The 20,160-nt window shown below is 49.4% G+C and overlaps 1 protein-coding gene across 1 annotated transcript in view; it reads right to left on the bottom strand.

Moving 5' to 3' along the window:
- Positions 1-20,160, bottom strand: part of NEURL4 (neuralized E3 ubiquitin protein ligase 4) — a 61,435-nt gene that overhangs the window by 33,354 nt on the left and 7,921 nt on the right. Inside the window, exons 3-12 of the mRNA XM_081835605.1 lie at positions 16,862-16,927; positions 14,190-14,473; positions 12,132-12,243; positions 10,548-10,636; positions 9,947-10,019; positions 8,790-9,057; positions 6,920-7,101; positions 5,241-5,326; positions 2,005-2,167; positions 569-767 (exon numbers count right to left, since the gene is read on the bottom strand). Of these exons, the coding sequence (XP_081691731.1) occupies positions 569-767; positions 2,005-2,167; positions 5,241-5,326; positions 6,920-7,101; positions 8,790-9,057; positions 9,947-10,019; positions 10,548-10,636; positions 12,132-12,243; positions 14,190-14,473; positions 16,862-16,927 (1,522 nt within the window). The remainder of the gene's footprint in view (positions 1-568; positions 768-2,004; positions 2,168-5,240; positions 5,327-6,919; positions 7,102-8,789; positions 9,058-9,946; positions 10,020-10,547; positions 10,637-12,131; positions 12,244-14,189; positions 14,474-16,861; positions 16,928-20,160) is intronic.

Below are 20,160 nucleotides of genomic sequence, written 5' to 3'. Positions count from 1 at the left end.
ACCAAAAAAATGAGTTTTAAGAAAATATGGAGAATAAGATATGATGCAGTTTGAAAAGAATATCTGGGGAAACCATAGAGGGGGGGAGTGAAGTTCAGGGATTCTGAGAATCCTATTTCTAAAATGTTTATGATTTATTTATGATGATAGAAGCTAAAAGTGAAAATGAATTTTTAAAAATGTTTTTTAAAAAATTCGGGGGGGGGGGAGTTGGATAGTTACAATGGGGGTGGGGTGCACATTTTTATTCTTATTTATTTATTCTTATTACTTTGTCAAAATAAAAAATAAAATGATATAAAAAAGAACTCTTTCCCGTAACATTAAACCACAATTTAGTGTTACAGCCAAACACATCTGCCAGCCCTGAAAGGTTTTGCTCTGAGCCAAACTCTTTCTTGACATGTACAGAAATAGGGCAGTCCTGCTATTTAAACATGGATCTCTTAAAGATTTGCTGGGTGCAAACCGTTTCCCGTGCTTCTAAGCCTCAGGCTGCGGCGCGATTCCCCGAAAGGAGGCGCATTGTTTTGGGACTGGCAGGGGAAGAGAAGCGCCACCCACTGACCGGTTCGAGATGACGATGGCGTCGTTGAACTCGCTCCGGCAGTTCTGCCGCAGCGCCGTGCGCCCGCCGTTGGTGATGACGGCGTTGTTGCCGTGCAAGTGGTGGAAACGCAGGTCGCTCCCGGAGGCCACTGAGGACGGACTGCTGGGAGACAGCTGGTTGTTGCCTTCAGAGAGGTCGTCGGGGAGCGGAAGGAGATCTGGGGGAGAAAGGGCAGAAGGGGAGGAGGTCAATTTTCTGTTTTACAATTCAGAATACAGTGGTACCTCGGGTTAAGAACTTAATGCGTTCCAGAGGTCCGTTCTTAACCTGAAGCACCACTTTAGCTAATGGGGCCTCCCGCTGCTGCCGCGCCGCCGGAGCACAATTTCTGTTCTCATCCTGAAGCAAAGTTCTTAACCTGAAGCACTATTTCTGGGTTAGCAGAGTCTGTAACCTGAAGCGTATGTAACCTGAAGCATATGTAACCCAAGGTACCACTGTACTCATTTAAACATCTTTAAAATATCAACGGTTTCCCTTCTTCTCTTTCCATGGCTCATTTTCCATATTATTAAATGCCTGCATATTTAAAAAAACTAAACCATTCAGTATGGGACGCGGGTGGCGCTGTGGGTTAAACCACAGAGCCTAGGACTTGCCGATCAGAAGATCGGCGGTTCAAATCCCCGCGACGGGGTGAGCTCCCGTTGCTCAGTCCCTGCTCCTGCCAACCTAGCAGTTCGAAAGCACGTCAAACGCTGCTTACCTTCCTGCCGGAGCGGTGCCCATTTATCTACTTGCACTTTGAGGTGTTTTTGAACTGCTAGGTGGGCAGGAGAAGGGACTGAGCAACGGGAGCTCACCCCGTCGCGGGGATTTGAACCGCCGATCTTCTGATCGGCAAGTCCTAGGCTCTGTGGTTTACGCCACAGCGCCACCCGCGTTCCTTTTGTTAGGAAGCCTAGTTGGAGTTAAATAGCATCTTAAGGACCCACACTGAAACCCCATGATGCCTGAAGCCGCCGCAAACAACGTCACCGCCCCAAACCTGTTTCCCACAACCCTCCGCCCCTGTCGGAACTCCACTTGGCCAAGCCGATGAGGCCTCATCTTCCTCCAAGCTGAGCCTCTGAAATCGCCTCCGACGTGTTTAATGACCTGTGCCTTTGATAAGGCCTCAAGCACATTCTATCCAGCAGGGTTCCCAGCACAGGGAAGGATGATAGTATGAGCTGCATTTTAAAGAGTTTTATTTCTAAACTACGCAGAACAGAAAGGCCATCCTCTCTCTATGAAACCAGAGAGCAACTGAACCAGGAAACCAGTAACGTCACATCTCGTCTCCCTTCCCGTGAGACTTCCAATAGCCTGGACTGTCTCTGGAATGTAAACACAGTCCTGTGACTCCAAGCAGCTGCACAGTGATAGAACAGAAACTAACAGCCCCTACTTACCTGTGTCATCCACAATGGTAGCCTGAGCTGCCTGCCCGTACAGGTCCACCACGGCGTAGATGTTGGGCGGGACATTCCACGCGGCAGGGCCCTGCGCCACTCCGTTGACAAAAAAGTGCAGCGTCCCGTCTTCCTTGCGCACGACGCCCACAGTGTCTCCTGCCTGAGGGAGGGAGGAAGAAGAAAAATCAGACAGGACAAAAGAGGGTGGGGGCTTCCAGAATTTGAGTCCCGCTGGATCAGGCCAGCGGCCCACCTAGTCCAGCATCCTGTTCTCACAGGGGCCGACCAAATGCCCATCGTGGGAAACCTGTCGGCAGGATCAGTGCGCAAGAGCAACTCTCTCCTGTTGCACGAATTTATGTATAGGTTGGGGGGGGTGCCCCTCCAGCAGATATCATGCACATGCAGCCCACTACCAAAACCAGCACAATCGCTTTTGTGGCTTTTGTGACTTGTCCCCACAAAACACTTCGTCGCAGTTTCTTCCTATCTATTCAAAGGGTCTTTGCTGCACGATACCAAATGTAAGAATTCACTCATCAATGTACCTATGTACTGGCTCACTGGGAAAACTTCAGAAATTCATATAGACAGGTGAGCTCAGCTCCTCAGCAGCCCCTCTGCCTGAGTGATAATTCCTCGTATCCTGATACCTGTGTGCCAGACAGGTAGCTATTCCAGAAATAACAAACCCAGATGAAGACAAAAGGGTGTGATGGGAAGTAGGGAAATGTAATTTTTTTTGTTACACTTGATGGGTGTTTGGTGGAGGGCAAGGAGAACCATGGGGCAGGGTCCAGGATGCTCAGATTACGGCCACCAGACCTCCCCTTTCATGATGTAACCGTGATGTAGTTTGGGGCATGTAACATGGGGATTAGCAGCTAATAAAAGTTTGGGGGCTCTTTTGTTTGGGGCTTCCATCTTGTTCCACCTGGTGGCAGGTGGGAGTCCTGTTGCGACGGTCTTAATAAAGACCAAGCCTACTGGCTGCTGTTTTGCTCTGGTATTCCTGGCTGGCGTCCTTGTTTTTTGTCCAAGGGAGCCCTCCGATTTCTCCATTAACACTCCCTCCTGTGCGATTTAGAAGCATCGCTAGCAGCCACTGAAAGCCTTCTCCCCCGTCAACCTGTCTATTCACCAAAACATCTGCAGAGGCCTGACAGAACAGACGCAGCCTTTCTCAGTGTTGGGTCTCCGGATGTTGCTGGACTACAACTCCCATCATCCCTGACCACAGGCCATGAACAATGGGAATTGTAGTCCAACAAGAAGGATAGCTCCGTTGGTCACAGCAGGGTGCAGATAACGCCAAGGTCGCAGGTTCGATCCCCGTAAAGGGCAGCTGCAAATTCCTGCATTGCAGGGGGTTGGACTAGATCAGGCATAGGCAAATTCGGCCCTCCAGATGTTTTGGGAGTACAACTTGTATTTACGGGACCGCCTCTCCTGATCTGCCCCACAGAGGACCTTAAGGTCCATGAATAATAATAGTTTAGAGGTCCCGGGCCCTAAGGAAGTCCGATTATCCTCCACCAGGGCCAGGGCCTTCTCAGTGATGGCTCCGACCTGGTGGAATGCTCTGTCCCCTGAGACCAGGGCTGTGCAGGATTTAACCTCCTTCTGCAGGGCCTGTAAGACAGAGCTATTCCACCTCGCTTTCAATTTGAACTTAGCCTGATCTTTTATTCCCCTTCCTTCCCTCCCCCTCCCCTTTTTATGAAGATTACCCGCTCTGGGATCCCACAGCTAATTTTCCCCTGGCCTCCTCTCTGGCTCAAGTAGGACTAATTCAGCCAGCTAGCCCTGGTGACTATCTAATGCTTATTAGATGGATTTTCCCAAAATTGATTATTCATGTTTTTATACTGTATTCTATGCTGCTTCTACAATTAAGTGTTTTAAATTTGTTGTTAGCCACCCTGAACCCGGTTTTCTGAACCGGGAATGGTGCGGTATAAATAAAAAATTATTATTATTATTATTATTATTATTATTATTATTATTATAACTCCCATAATCCCTGACCACTGGTCCTGTTAGCTAGGGATGATGGGAGTTGTAGTCCCAAAACATCTGGAGGGTCGAGATTGCCTATGCCTGGACTAGAGGATCCTCAGGGTATGCTCTATGAACATTTAGGGACCCAAGGTTGAGAAAGGAGACCTTAGTATGCCTTAAAAAGTTGTTCTGAGTGGCGGTTCTCACTTTAAGCTGCTGTTGTGCTTTTCGCCAGAAAATGACAATGATTTTAAATTATGTTTATTATATGTGAAAAAGATATATTCCAAAAAATAAAATAAGCCCATTTTTTTTTTCTTTTCAAGCAGTAAGAGATGTCCTCAGCTTTACTGGAGTTTACTGGAGACCAGTCATAACTGCTTCTGTGATCTCCCTTCTCTAATGCAAGGGGCTTAACAATGTTTGATTTGATTTTCTACATTTTTATGCTGCTTTGGAATTGCAAAGCTGCTTACAGGCGATAATTAACGGCAACGCAATAGAGCATCACAAATGCAACGTAAATCATGTGTAGAAGTAAACCCCACAGGTTCTGAATACCATATTTTTCGCCCTATAGGATGCACTTTTCCAAAAATGAAGGGGAAATGTGTGTGCGTCCTATGGGGCAAAGGCAGGCTTTCGCTGAAGCTTGGAGCACCGACCCCTCTCGCTCTCCAGGCTTCAGGAAGCTATCCGTAAGCCTGGGGAGCCCTGCGGGAGTTCCCGCGGCGGCGGGGGGGGGGGGAAATATATTTTTTTTCTTTGCCCCCCCCCCAAAAAAACCCCACCTAGGTGCGTCCTATAGGGCGAAAAATATGGTACTTCTTGTCTATTACAGTGGTGCCTCGCAAGACAAAATTAATCCGTTCCGTGAGGCTCTTTGTATAGCGGTTTTTTCGTCTTGCGAAGCAAGCCCATTGACAGCTTAGCGGATTAGCGCTATTAGCGGTTTAGCGGCTTTTAGCGATCAGCTGTTAAGCGGCTTATCAGCGGATCAGCTGATAAGCGGCTTAGCGGCTTAGGAAAAGGGGGGAAAATGGGGAAAAAACCCGCAGGAACTCGCAAGACATTTTCGTCTTTCGAAGCAAGCCCATAGGGAAATTTGTTTTGCGAAGCGCCTCCAAAACGGAAAACCCTTTCGTCTAGCGGGTTTTCCGTCTTGCGAGGCGTTCGTCTTGCGGGGCACCACTGTATTGTAGTCATTCCCCCCCCCCAAAAAAAACCCTCACCTTCAAGCGGTCCAGGTTGTGGCCGTATTCGTCCAAGATGGTTGTTCCATTGTGCATCACCCCGTTCCCCGTCATCATCCAGGTACCTGTGGGAGGTCAGCAGGGAGACAGGAGAACAGACAAGTGAGAAAGGATGGGGAAGGCGACGTCGAATCCCAGGATTTCATTTACAAGAAAGTCCCCAAACCAAACAGGTTTCCAGTCCTCAAGGTCAGCAACATGAAAAAAACGGGACCGTGCAGATCCACTGAGCTTTCCTGGGTTGCCATAAGGCTGTATTGGGTGCCCATCTACTACCAAGCCAGATTAAGTTTTAATAAATTAAATAAGCTAATAAATTGTATTGATTTGCAAAGCCCTGAACCACTTAGGTCTGGGAGACTGCCAGAACCCTTCTATCCCTGCTTGACCACTGAGATCACCTGCAGGAGCATCGCTGGGCATGTTTTCATCAAGCCCGTTTGATGAAAACAATGAGAAACTGAGCCTTCAGTTTCATCGGCCCAGTCCTGAGGAACCATCTGCCACTAGAGATTCAGCAGGTGACTTCTGTGCCAACTTTTAAAACGCCTGCTGGAAACATTACAGTGGTACTTCAGTTTACGAACTTAATCCGTTCCGGAAGTCTGTTCTTAAATCGAAATTGTTCTTAAACCGAGGCGTGCTTTCCCTAATGAGGCCTCCCGCCGCCGGTGCCCTTCCACTGTTCGGATTCTGTTCTTAGATTGAGGTAATGTTCGCAAACCGGGACACTATTTCTGGTTTTGCGGAGTTCGTAAACCGAATCATTCGTAAACAGGGCTGTTCTTAAATTGAGGTTCCACTGTATTTTTTTACCTCACAAGGCCTGTGCGGGAAATTAAGAATGTGTCCTTCCGCAATGGTTAACCAATGTGTCTTTTTAACTTTTGACCGTTAACACTTCAACCTAAATACACAAGACCCCCCCATCTCCCCCTTGAGAAACAGATGGTGGGGATTAAGTGTTGGAAAAGAGAAGTGGGGGACTCCCTCGCCCCCAACACACAGAACCAAGAAAAGCTGAAATGAACTGGAAAAAATGTTTAAGACTTTATTTTGGGAATTTTAAGTCCCGAAATCCCAAGGGAGCAGAAAAGACTATTTATGTATGCAACCATGGCTGCGTGATTGCTACTAGCCCAGAGGTGGAAAGAAGAAAAAGTCCCGATCAGAGAAGAATTGCAAATCAAGTTGATGGATTATGCGGAAATGGCAAAAATGACGGGAAGAATCAGAAAGCAGGAAGACCAAAATTTTAATAAGGAATAGGAAAAATTTATAACTTATCTGAAAAAATAATTGTAAACAGTTAAAAACATTAGTAGTAGTGGAATAACACTTGGTGAATTTTGGAGAATAATGGTGAATAATAACATGGTGGAATAATAACTTGGTGAATAATGGAGATGTAAAAGATTTGCCTTATTGTAAAATATGCAGGAGGAAATGACTAACAATACGACACACAAAGAGGAGGACGGAAGCCCAGAAGATTCTGTGGAATCTTGTTTCTATATTGTATGTTGATATGTGATTGTAAAACTTTAATTTGAAAAACCCAAATAAATAAATGTACAAAAAAAAGAGAGCTAAAGTCGGAGGAGGTGCTGTTCCCTCCACGGCCACTAGGAGGCCCCAGCGGCGTGAGGGCCTCTCACCTGATCGCAGGTTGGTCATGGTGGACGGCAGCTGCAGATAAGTGGGGTTGTGGGTGGTGACTCCAATCTCGATGGAGCCGGCCCACTTGTCCACCATCTTGTCGATGCGCACCTGGAAGACCTCGCCGTTGCGCAGCGGCCGGTTGCTGAGGACCACGCCGTGGTTGAAATCGTCCGTGGCGCTGGAGGGATGAGAGCGCCGTTAAAGAGCAGCCACAGTTGGAGGGGCTTGTCAAAGATCAGGCTGAGAGCGGCTGGCTCTGGGGAGGAGCCCTGCGTACAAACACGCCTTATGCAGGGGTCGGAATACAGTGGTACCTCGGGTTAAGAACTTAATTCGTTCTGGAGGTCTGTTCTTAACCTGAAACTGTTAACCTGAAGCACCACTTTAGCGAATGGGGCCTCACACTGCCGCCGCGTGATTTCTGTTCTCATCCTGAAGCAAAGTTCTTAACCCGAGGTAATATTTGTGGGTTAGCGGAGTCTGTAACCTGAAGCGTATGTAACCCGAGGTACCACTGTACTGGTCCTTCTGCTTCAAGTACTATCTCCACCAGGGTTTCTACAACTCAGGCCCCCAGCTGTTGTTGGACTACAACTCCCATCACCCTCGACTGCTGGTCCTGCCAGATTGAGGTTGAATCCTGACAAGACAGAAGTACTGTTTTTGTGGGAACAGGACTGGGAAGGTGTGGGGGACTCCCTGGTCCTGAATGGGGTAACGGTGCCCCTGAAGGACCAGGTGCGCAGCCTGGGAGTCATTTTGGACTCAGCGCTGTCCATGGAGGCACAGGTCAATTCTGTGTCCAGGGCAGCTGTCTGCCAGCTCCATCTGGTACGCAGGATGAGACCCTCCCTTCCCTCGGACTGTCTGGCCAGAGTGGTGCATGCTCTGGTTATCTCCCGCTTGGACTACTGCAATGCGCTCTATGTAGGGCTACCTTTGAAGGTGACCCGGAAACTACAATTAATCCAGAATGCGGCAGCCAGACTGGTGACTGGGAGTGACCACCAATACCATATAACACCAGTCTTGAAAGACCTACACTGGCTCCCAGTATGTTTCCGAGCACAATTCAAAGTGTTGGTGCTGACCTTGAAAGCCCTAAACAGCTTCAAAGACCCAGTAGACCTGAAGGAGCATCTCCACCCCCATTGTTCTGCCCTGACACCGAGGTCCAGCTCCGAGGGCCTTCTGGCGGTTCTCTCCCTGCGAGAAGGGAGCTTACATGGGAACCAGGCAGAGGGCCTTCTCGGTAGTGGCCCCCGCCCTGTGGAACGCCCTCCCAGCAGATGTCAAGGAAATAAACAACTATCTGACTTTTAGAAGAAATCTGAAGGGAGCCGTGTTTAGAGAAGTTTTTAATGACTGATGTTTTATCGTGTTTTTAATATCCTGCTGGAAGCCAACCAGAGTGGCTCGGGAAACCCAGCCAGATGGGTGGGGTATAAATAACAAATCATTATACAGTGGTACCGTGGGTTAAGTACTTAATTTGTTCCGGAGGTCCATTCTTAACCTGAAACTGTTCTTAACTTGAAGAACCACTTTAGCAAATGGGGCCTCCTGCTGCCGGAGCACGATTTCTGTTCTCATCCTGAAACAAAGTTCTTAACCTGAGGTAATATTTCTGGGTTAGCGGAGTTTGTAACCTGAAGCGTATGTAACCTGAAGCATATGTAACCCGAGGTACCACTGTATTATGATGATGGGAGTTGTAGTCAAACAACAGCTGGAGTTAGGGCTGGGAGGGACCCCCGTCCACCAAACCTGGAGAGGTGGTCCCTGTGTTAGAGACCCCAGCTGTGTGTCTTTGGTGCAAGGTGGCCCCCTCCGACCCTGGGGGAAGAAGGGCTTCGCGACACGTACTGGGGGCGCAGGGCGGTTCGTCCCTCGTTGATGATGGCGGCCTTCTGCCCGCAATTTGGGTGGAAGAGGAGGCGCTCCGGCTCGGGCTCGCTCCCCGCAGCATCGATGGCGCGGCGCCCGACGTCCGGCGAGAGGGCCCTCATGATGGCGTTGTTGCGCCGGAGGCGGTCGCTGTGGTTGTGGTTGTGCACGATGGTGACCTTCACGGCCATGCCGTAGAGGTCCACCACACCATAGACCACGAGCGGAGTGAGGGTGGTCGCCACACCTGGAAGGAAGCGGGGAGAGAACGGATCTGGACTACGCAGGAGGAGGCGGCGGCATGCAGGGCACAGAACTGCTGCACAGATCAAGGACCGCATTTGTCGGGCAAGATCCAGTGCCCCTTGGTGTCTGACCCTTTACGAAATGAGCTAGCTTGATTCTCATTCAGTTCAGAGTTCAATTCACGTCCCTCCAAATTACCACTGGCAAAACAAAAACCTAGTTTGTAAAACAGCCTCCCTCTCAATGCCACCCCTCCCTTGGCCTCGACATTGCCCTAATCCCCGTATTTACGCGACTGCCTCTCCTGGTATGCCCTGCAGAGGACCTTAAGGTCCATGAATAATCATAGTTTAGAGGTCCCGAGCCCTAAGGAAGTCAGATTATCCTCCACCAGGGCCAGGGCCTTCTCAGTGATGGCTCTGACCTGGTGGAATGCTCTGCAGGATTTAACCTCCTTCTGCAGGGCCTGTAATAAAGAGCTATTCCACCTGGCTTTCAATTTGAACTTAGCCTGATCTTTTATTCCCCTTCCTTCCCTCCCCCTCCCCTTTTTATGAAGATTACCCACTCTGGGATCCCACAGCTAATTTTCCCCTGGTCACCTCGCTGGCCCAAATAGGACTAACTTAGCCAGCTAGCCCTGGTGATCATCTAATGTTTAATGGATGGATTTCTCCCCTAAATTGATTTTTGAATTCTGAATTTATTGTTATTCACATTTTATACTGTATTCTATGCTGTTTTTTGTTGCATCAATTAAGTGTTTTAAATTTGTTGTTAGCCACCCTGAGCCCGGTTTTCTGAACCGGGAAGGGTGGGGTATAAAAAAAAAAATATTATTCTTATTCTTCTTATTCTTCAAAGTTCCTAGACCTCATGAGCACACTGACCTTGGTCGATGCCGTTGATGTAAAAGTGAAGAGCGTTGTTGGACTTCCTGGTCAAGCCGATGTGGTCTCCTTCCTGCAGAAAGAGAGAGGCAAGAGAGGGTGGATTTCTGGGGAGAGTGGAAAGGGGTCGAAGTCCCCACAAGGACTGGGGATGAGGCCACACTCAGCTCACCTGTAGCTCTTTTTTTTTATAAGATATTTATTGACAATTCAAAAGTTATACAAAAACAATAATAAAAACAAACACACACAAAAACATAATAACAAAAATAATACAAAACTAAAAACAATTAAAAAAAACCACATGTTTTCTTTTAACTTACTTCCCCGACCTCCTCATACCTCCCCTTTTTGTATTTTGTATTCCAATTCAAATTCCAATTCAAATTGTTAATTCAGCAAATCCTCACCATTAATTTTCACTTAATTTTCAACCTTTCTTTCTTTTTTTTCAACATTACAGCTGAAACCACTTAAATTCAAACCAACATCATTCTAACATTCATTAATTTTGCAATGTTTCCCTAGATAGTCCTTAAATTTCTTCCAGTCTTCTTCCGCCGACTCTTTTCCCTGGTCTCGGATTCCGCCATCAGCTCACCTGCAGCTCATCCAGGCTGAACTCGCAGTACTCTCGCCGCGTCCCCTTCCCATTGGTCAGGATGCCACAGCCGCTCATCATGATGGTTCCTGGGCAGGGATGACAAGAGGCAGGACTCAGGAGCCTGATTGGCTGCCGATGGAGCCGGGTACCAATTCATCCCCTGTATACCTGAAGGAGCGTCTCCACCCCCATCGATCTTCCCGGACACTGAGGTCCAGCTCCGAGGGCCTTCTGGCGGTTCCCTCATTGCGAGAAGTGAGGTTACAGGGAACCAGACAGAGGGCCTTCTCGGTGGTGGCGCCCGCCCCGTGGAACGCCCTCCCTTCAGATGTGAAGGAAATAAGCAGCTATCTTATCTTTCAAAGACATCTGAAGGCAGCCCTGTTTAGGGAAGTTTTTAATATTTAATGCTGTATTGTTTTTAACACTTGATCGGAAGCCGCCCAGAGTGGCTGGGGAGACTCGCCAGATGGGCGGGGTATAAATAATAAATATAATTATAATTATAATTATAATTATAATTATTATTATTACTACTACTACTACTACTAGCAGCGATGAGATCGGCTACCACATCAGATTCATGGTATATAAAGACCTTTAGCAACCTGGGAGCAGTTTACCTGTGAAATCTTCACTGCCCCATCTATGCCCACTTGACTGCTTTGATCTGTGGGTGCCACATCAATGCCGGCTTCACAATCATCACAATATTTTCATTATTTATATGCCACCTACCTGACTGGGCTGCCCCCAGCCACTCTGGGCAGCTGCCAACAAAATATTAAAGACACAACAAAACATCAAACATTTTTTTTAAAAAAAACTTCCCTATACAGGGCCGTCTTCATTTGTCTTCTGAAAGAAATGCCAGTCTCTTAGTGAGGAAGCATCTACACTGCAGAACTCACTGCCTATTGATACTCTTCTAAAGGGTAAAGTGGTAAAGGGACCCCTGACCATTAGGTCCAGTCGTGGCCGACTCTGGGGTTGCAGCGCTCATCTCGCTTTATTGGCCGAGGGAGCCGGCGTACAGCTTCCGGGTCATGTGGCCAGCAGGACTAAGTCGCTTCTGGCGAACCAGAGCAGCGCACGGAAACGCCGTTTACCTTCCCGCCAGAGTGGTACCTAATTATCTACTTGCACTTTGAGGTGCTTTCGAACTGCTAGGTACGCAGGAGCAGGGACCGAGCAACGGGAGCTCACCCCGTCACGGGGATTCGAACCGCCAACCTTCTGATCGGCAAGTCCTAGGCTTCTAGGCACTTGATAAAAACATTTTTGTTTAGAGAAGCCTACCCAGTTATCTAGACGGCTGTGTGCTTTAATCTGATTTCAAACCAGGTTAAATTGCTGATTTCAAATTTCTGGAATGTTTCGAGTAGTGAAAACAACTATTTTTTTACCGACAATTTTACTGTTTTTCTGACAACCGAGTGGTGTCCAAACCTTATGGAATTGCTAAAAATATACAAACTCTCCATGCTGCAGTAGTGCTACAGAGGCCTTGTTAAAAACAGCCAGTTCTTCTCCTGCCCTTCCTCTCCCACAAACCCCGACAGAATGAGCGAGGGGGGTTACCTGAACGCAGGTTGGTCATGGTGGCTGGGTACTCCAGGTTGTTAGGATTGTGGGTAGTGACCCCGATTTCAATGGATCCTGACCACTTGTCCACCAGCTTGTCAATTCGGATCTGGAAGAAGCAGCAGAGCCGTCAGCCATTTTACATGCCCAGGGACCTAGTCCTCTTCCCCATCCCTGGCCTGTCTCACCCTGGGACCTGTATCTCTCTAGATGCCTTCTGTCCATCTCCTCCCCACTTCCGGCACCCTAAACTGCGTCCTTCCAACTGTTTCGGACTACAACTCCCATCAGCCTCCTGCCCCCGGACAACGTGCAGTTCGAGAGCTGCGGTTCAAAATGGCTGGAGCGACTCAGGGTTGGGAAAGGCTTGCTAGACCATAATACCCATCGTGCCCAAACACTGGGTATGTTGGCATGGGGGCTGATGGGAGCTGGAGTCTAGCAGCATCGAGAGGGGCACAGAATCAGCTGCCACTGCTCTGGGACAACCAGGGAGAGAGGGAAGGCTCTTGACGCTTTAATGTCAGTGCAGAAGAGGGAAATCTGGACTGCCTAGATGGGTTTTTTCCTGGGCAAAAAAACTGCAATTGCCAGAATTTTCTCTTCTAAGTAACCACCAGCAGGCCTCGTTTTGGAATGGGGTTTGCATGCGCCTCTTCTGTGTCAACAGGAACAAAACACACAATGAAACTGCCAGCCTGGCATGTTCCTGTATAGAGGAGATACTTCAATACAGTGGTACCTCGGGTTAAGAACTTAATTCGTTCCGAAGGTCCGTTCTTAACCTGAAACTGTTCTTAACCTGAAGCACCACTTTAGCTAATGGGGCCTCCCACTGCCACCGGAGCACGATTTCTGTTCTCATCCTGAAGCAAAGTTCGTAACCCGAGGTAATATTTCGGGTCCAGTCGAAGGCGCTCATCTCGCTTTCAGGCAGAGGGAGCCAGCGATTGTCTGCAGACAGCTTTCCGGGGCATGTGGCCAGCAGGACTAAACTGCTTCTAGCGCAACGAAACACCGTGACGGAAACCAGAGCGCACGGAAACGCCGTTTACCTTCCTATTTGCCTACTTGCCGTTGCGTACTTTTGAACTGCTAGGTTGGCAGGAGCTGGGACAGACCATCGGGAGTTCAGCCTATTACGGGGATTCGAACCACCAACCTTCTGATCGACAAGCCCAAGAGGCTCCGTAGTTTAGACCACAGCGCCACCCGCAACCCTATTTTTCAGCTAGTAATGCAGCCCAACCCACCAACTGTATTTTCCTTTTCACAAATGGGAGAAAATACGATAGCCTGGAGAAGACTGAGAGGGGATATGACAGGTAAAGGTAAAGGGACCCCTGACCATTAGGTCCAGTCGTGGCCGACTCTGGGGTTGTGGCACTCATCTTGTTTTACTGGCCGAGGGAGCCGGCGTACAGCTTCCGGGTCATGTGGCCAGCAGGACTAAGCCACTTCTGGCGAACCAGAGCAGCGCACAGAAACGCCGTTTACCTTCCCGCCGGAGCAGTACCTATTGATCTACTTGCACTTTGATGGGCTTTCGAACTGCTAGGTTGGCAGGAGCAGGGACCAAGCAACGGGAGCTCACCCCGTCGCGGGGATTCAAACCGCCGACCTTCTGATCGACAAGTCCCAGGCTCTGCGGTTTAACCCACAGTGCCACCCGCGTCCCAGGGGATATGATAGCCCTCTTCAGATATCTCAAGGGCCGTCACATGGAAGACGGAGCAAGCTTGTTTCACAGACCAATGAATCCAAATGACAAGAAAGGAGAGTGCAACTAAACTTCAAGATGTCTCCTCTCCAGGGCTTTATTTCTGAGCAATCGAAGACTGCACCTGCCTGCAACCAACCTCTCCTCTGCCCATTTCATGCCTCTTCTGGTTCTGGGAAACATGGGAGGAAGGGAACTGGTCGTAGCAGGAGGGGGAGACACTCTTCACCGGCCCGACTCACTTCTGCCCCTTGACCCACTGCCTCCTCTCCTGCCTCTCCAGTTTCTGCCTCCGATTGTGGACTTCTCTCTGCCCCCAATTCTCCCCTTCTCACCTCAAACATCTCGTTGTCCCGCAGCGGACGGTTGGTCATAACGACGCCGTTGTTGAACTCGTCCAGCGGGCGCCTCCGCTCGGCTGTCTTGTTGTTGTTGCTGAGCTTGATGAGGGTGCCGCACTTTTCGTGGAAGAGGAGGGCGTCGTTTGAGGTCATGGGGGGGGCTCCGCAGGAGGCAGAGTCCGAGGGTGGGCTGCCCAGGCTGACGTTCAGCAGGCTGCCGTTGTAGGCCGACAGGATGGCGTTGCTCACCACCTCCGACAGCTCCATGCTGGAGAACCCTGCAGGCCGGAAGAAGAGGAGGTTGGATTTGATATCCCGCTTTATCACTAGCCAAAGGAGTCTCAAAGCGGTTAATATTCTCCTTTCCCTTCCTCCCCCCCAACAAACACTCTGTGAGGTGAGTGGGGCTGAGAGACTTCAGAGAAGTGTGACTAGCCCAAGGTCACCCAGCAGCTGCATGTGGAGGAGCGGGGAAGTGAACCCGGTTCACCGGATTACGAATCTACCGCTTTTAACCACTACACCACACTGGCACCGGAGGAGAAGGAGGAGGAGGAGGAGGAGGAGGAGGAGGAGGAAAGCGCTGTTAAGAAGGGGACAAGACCCTCTTTGGTACACACTCCAAAATAGCTCGCAAGGTCTCCTGTCCCAGGACGCTCAACACATCTACTGAGAGCAAAGGACCCTGGAATTGCTAAGATCAGTCCGTGGGAAGGTAGTAGGTATTTCTTCATACACAGAGAGGAAAGGCCACCAAATACTGGGCAGTATCAAACGCCCTTTCTACACCGGGGGTCCCCAACGCATGCCCAATTACAAGGCCTTGTTTCGTTCTCAATGTCAATGGGACAAAGAGCATAAGGAAAGCTGAATCAGGCCAACAACCCATCCTTTATTTATCATTTTATTTATAGGCATCTCCCCACTTAAAGGTAAACGTAAAGAGACCCCTGACCATTAGGTCCAGTCATGGACGACTTTGGGGTTGTGGCGCTCATCTCGCCTTATTGGCCGAGGGAGCCAACGTTTGTCCGCAGACAGCTTCCGGGTCATGTGGACAGCAGGACTAAGCCACTTCTGGCGAACCAGAGCAGCGCACGGAAACGCTGTTTACCTTCCTGCCAGAGCGATACCTATTTATCTACTTGCACTTGACGTGCTTTCGAACTGCTAGGTGGGCACTGAGAAATCACGTGCAGTCGAATTGTGTGTGACTGCGTACATGCACAGCGTTGACAAATAAATCAATTTAAACTGCGAAAATAGTGCCAAAAGAGCAGGGAAATAGCTAGCAGTCCTGGGAGCCTTTGCAAGGGCAATCCCATGAGCCTTTGCACTGAACTTTTGGGCCTTTTCAAGGGGTTCCAGATGTTTAGAGGGTGTTTACAGGCTTCTTAGGGGGAGCCCCCCCAATATGCCATTTTGCATAGACACATGGTACCCGGGAACATAACCCCGGCAGAAGTGGAGAGATGCCTGTATTAAATGTGTTGTATACCACCCTTCAAGGGATGCGGGTGGCGCTGTGGGTTAAACCACAGAGCCTAGGACTTGCCGATTGGAAGGTCGGCGGTTCCAATCCCTGCAACGTGGTGAGCTCCCGTTGCTCGGTCCCTGCTCCTGCCAACCTAGCAGTTCGAAAGCACATCAAAGTGCAAGTAGACAAATAGGTACCGCTCCGGCGGGAAGGTAAACAGCGTTTCCGTGAACTGCTCTGGTTTGCCAGAAGCGGCTTTGTCATGCTGGCCACATGACCCGGAAGATGGACACCGGCTCCCTCGGCCTGAAAGCAAGATGAGCACCGCAACCCCAGAGTCGGCCACGACTGGACCCAATGGTCAGGGGTCCCATTACCCTTTACCTTTATTAGCCATCAATAGCCCTCTCCTTCTCCATGACTCTGCCTCATCTTCTTTCAAAGCTGTCCGCGTTGGTGGCTGCCACTGCCTCTTGTGGCAGCAAGTTCCACAGTCTGCTGTGTGAAGCATCTATTTCTTTAGGCCCTCCCAAATCTCCAGCCATGCTGCAGCAGTGGGTAGCCCCAAAGTGATGGCCTGGGACTCGGGCTCGGGCTCGGAGCCAGAGGAGTCTCAGGCTGCATCTGAACCAGGTCTAGGGCCTGATCCTGAAGAGCCCCGGTCTGCACAGGTTCCCCTGCAACAAGCACCATCTGGGCCGAGTCAGGGGCCTGAGCCTGCCCTGGCTCCAGATGTGGGGATGACCTCGTTGCCTCCAGCTGGGCCATCACTTACAACTGCTCCACTACCGGCTGGGTCAGCTGAGGTGGCCCCTGCGTCTAGTAACCCACCGACGTCTCCCGAGCTGCAGAGACTGAGGTCTGAGAGAAGGAGAGACCTGAGTACTCGCAGGAGGAGTGCTTGCCTTTGGGCGAGACAGGGAGGCGAGTCACCGGGGGATCAGGACCGGCCGTTGCCGACAGAGATAAAAGGCTGTCGGACCCCGGCCCAGGTTGTGGGAGCAATGTTGCTGTTTGCCAGAACCTGCCTGAGACCCTGTGCCTGTCCTTGCCTGGTTTCCTGCCTTGGCTCTGTTGGACTGAATCCTCACAGAACCCTTGGATACTGGACTGGACCTGGACCATGTTACTCAGGTTACCCCCGGGCCCAGCACACCGAAGTCCTCCAGAGTGGAAAGGAAATGCTCACCGTTCTCCGACTCCAGGCTGTTGGGAAATTTATCCGGCCGGTTCTGGTTGCAAGGCAGGTCCAGAGCTGCAAAATGAAGGGGAAAGAAGGTGAGGGGATTTGACTCAACACCAGCTGCAATGCCCTCTAACTGCAGTGCACAGATCCCTCCGGGACTATCAGGACCTGACATAGCTGTCAACTTTCAGATTTGAACATAAGGGATCAGCAGCCTCGAAAATAAGGGATCAGCCGCCTCACCGGTCCCAGAGCCAGTCTACGGGATATCTAACAATCCGGGATAGCAGCGGGAAAGGCGCTGGAATAAGGGAATTTCCCGCAAAAAAAGGGAAGGTTGACAGCTATGTATCAGGACAACAACAACAGATCGACCCCCATGATTCAGATCACGGCACATCTTTCTGCTGAAGGCAGAGACAGTGGCTCCAGCTCCAGGTGGTTCATAAGAGCACAATGAGATCCCTGCCGAGTCAGGCTGGTGGCCCACATAAGTTCAACATCCTCTTCTCACAGTGCCCACGCAGATGGCCCAATCGAAACCCTCAGACAGGATTCGAACACAAAATCCACACTGTCCCCTCCTGAGGTTTCCGTCAGCTGGTACCCAGAATCATTGCTTCTTTCAAGCATAGCCAAATTGGCTAGTAGCCATTGATAACCTAATCCCCCATGAATTTGCCTAATGCACTGCTAATCTAATATTAATCCAGTATTACAGGCACTGGGCTGAGTCGCCTTTGATTCTCATCTTGTCTCACCCTTAAGCAAGTGAGCCCAGACACCAGGGAAAACAACACAAAGCGAATCCCCAGCTTCAACATCCAGACCGAACCGACTGCGCAGTGACATCTCGGCAAATTCCTTCCAGGATTCATCCAAATCATTGAATTGCAGAGTTGGAAGGGGACCCCAAGAGCCAGTTTGGATAATTAGCTTTGGTGAAGACTTGACGTTTTCATCCCCCAAAAAGTTTTTGATTTGAGTTTCCATTGAAATGAGGCAGCATTTTAATGTTTTAATGTTGTATTTTAATCTTTGTTTTTTAAGTTGTATCTCAATAAATTTGTTTTTATATCTGGTGTTAGCCGCCCTGAGTCCGGTCTTGGCTGGGGAGGGTGGAGTATAAATAAAAATTATTATTATTATTATTATTATTATTATTATTATTATTATTATTATTAATCTAGTTCAAACCCGCCCCCCGCAATGCAGGAATCTCAGCTGAAGCATTCATGACATGATGAATTGTTGGGACTACAACTCCCATCATTGTTGAATAATTGAATGCAATGATTTTTTTTAAAAAAAAAAAAACCAACCCAATTAACACCCAATGTGTACAGAGGAGGGGCAACCAAGATAGGGGAAAAAGAGTTTGGGAAACTAAGCTTGATGAGGAACGGTTCAGGGACTTGGGGGTGCTTAACATGGAGAAGAAGAGATGGAGAGGTGGCGTGGAAGCCATCTTCGGGTATCTGGAAGATGGAACAAGCTTGTTTTCTGCTGCTCTGGAAGCGAGGACTTGAAGCAAGGGATTCAAGTGGTAAGAAAAAAATTTCTAATTAAACATTAGGAAGAATTTTCTGAGGGTAAGAGCTGTTCGACCCTGGAATGGTGTCCCTTAGGAGGTACAGTGGTACCTCAGATTACATACGCTGAGAGGTTACATACGCTTCAGGTTACAGACTCCGCTAACCCAGAAATAGTGCTTCAGGTTAAAAAATTTGCTTCAGGATGAGAACAGAAATCGTGCTCCGGTGGTGCAGTGGCAGCGGGAGGCCCCATTAGCTAAAGTGGTGCTTCAGGTTAAGAACAGTTTCAGGTTAAGAACGGACCTCTGGAACGAATTAAGTACTTAACCCGAGGTACCACTGTAGTGGACTTTCCTTCCTTGGAGGTTTTTAAAGCGAGGCTGCATGGCCGTCTGTTGAAATTGAAATTGAATTGAAATACTTTATTGTCACTTGTACAACTTGTATACAGTGAGATTAGAGGAGTCCCCCCCCCCACTCAGCTCTCTTATTCTTAATTCCCCTCGTTTACTGACACACACACACACCAAACCCGAAAGTCAGTTGCCCTGTTGTTATCTTTTCATTCAGAAGCCTAACAGCCCACGGATAGAAGCCGTTCTTTACCCTGTTGGTACGACTAATCCTGCTTCTATATCTTCTGCCTGAGAGCAGGAGATGAAGGAAGTGCTGGCCAGGGTGTGAATCATCCGTGTTGGGGTTTCTTCAGATGTTATTCGGCCCTGTATCCACAGCTCGGACACAGAGATTCAGCTCCAAGGGCCTTCTGGAGGTTCCCTAACTGGCAGAAGGGAAGCTACAGGCAGAGGGCCTTCTTAGTAGTGGCACCTGCCCTGTAAGTTACCCTCCCATCAGATGTCAAGGAGATAAACAATTATTTTAGAAGACATCTGAAGGCAGCCTTTGAATGTGTGATGTTTTGTGATGTTTTGATATATGCTGGAAGTGTACAGAGTGGCTGGGGCAACTCAGTCAGATGCAGCGGGGGGGGGGGGTTAATAATAATGATAATGATAATGATAATGATGATGATAATAATAATAATAATAATAATATTCCTGCATTGCTGGAGTGCCTTCAACCTCCCCAATTTCATGATTCTACCCAATGCATGCAAGCAGAGAGGGAGAAACAAACCCTTAAGCCTCCGATTCTGCAGGGCGGGGGGCGGGAACGCTTCCTACCTCAAGGGAGAACAAAGGTGGGGGACACACACCTTCTTCCTGGACTCTAAACAAGTGGGCTTGTTCTCATAGAATCTTAAGATTCGGAGAAGATTAATTAAAAGAGGTGTGGGAAAAGGAGACAACAGGGCAGATAGATAGTCAAAGCTGGGGGGAAATATGGGAGAATCGTACATTGCAAAATGTTGTCTGTTAAAAGAAAATTATTATACAGTGGTGCCCCGCAAGACGAACGCCTCGCAAGACGAAAAACCCGCTACACGAAAGGGTTTTCCGTTTTGGAGGCGCTTCGCAAAACGAATTTCCCTATGGGCTTCCTTCGCAAGACGAAAGCCCATAGGGAAATCTCCGGGACAGCGGGGAAGCGCAGCGCGTCTTCCCCACTGTCCTCGGAACTCCTCCGAAGGCTGGCGGTGAGGCGGAGAGACCTTCTCCCCGCGCCAGCTTTGGGATGGCTGCTCCGAAGGCTGGCGGTGGGGTGGAGAGACCTCCACCCGCCGCCAGCCTTGGGATGGCTGCTCCGAAGGCTGGCGGTGAGGCGGAGAGACCTTCTCCCTGCGCCAGCCTTCGGATGGCTGTCCTG

The sequence above is a fragment of the Podarcis erhardii genome, assembly GCF_964252035.2.
Source record: "Podarcis erhardii genome assembly, chromosome: 13".
Taxonomy (NCBI): Eukaryota; Metazoa; Chordata; class Lepidosauria; order Squamata; family Lacertidae; genus Podarcis; species Podarcis erhardii.
Note: the sequence above shows the minus strand (reverse complement) of the source record. Positions and strands in the feature narration are given on the sequence as shown.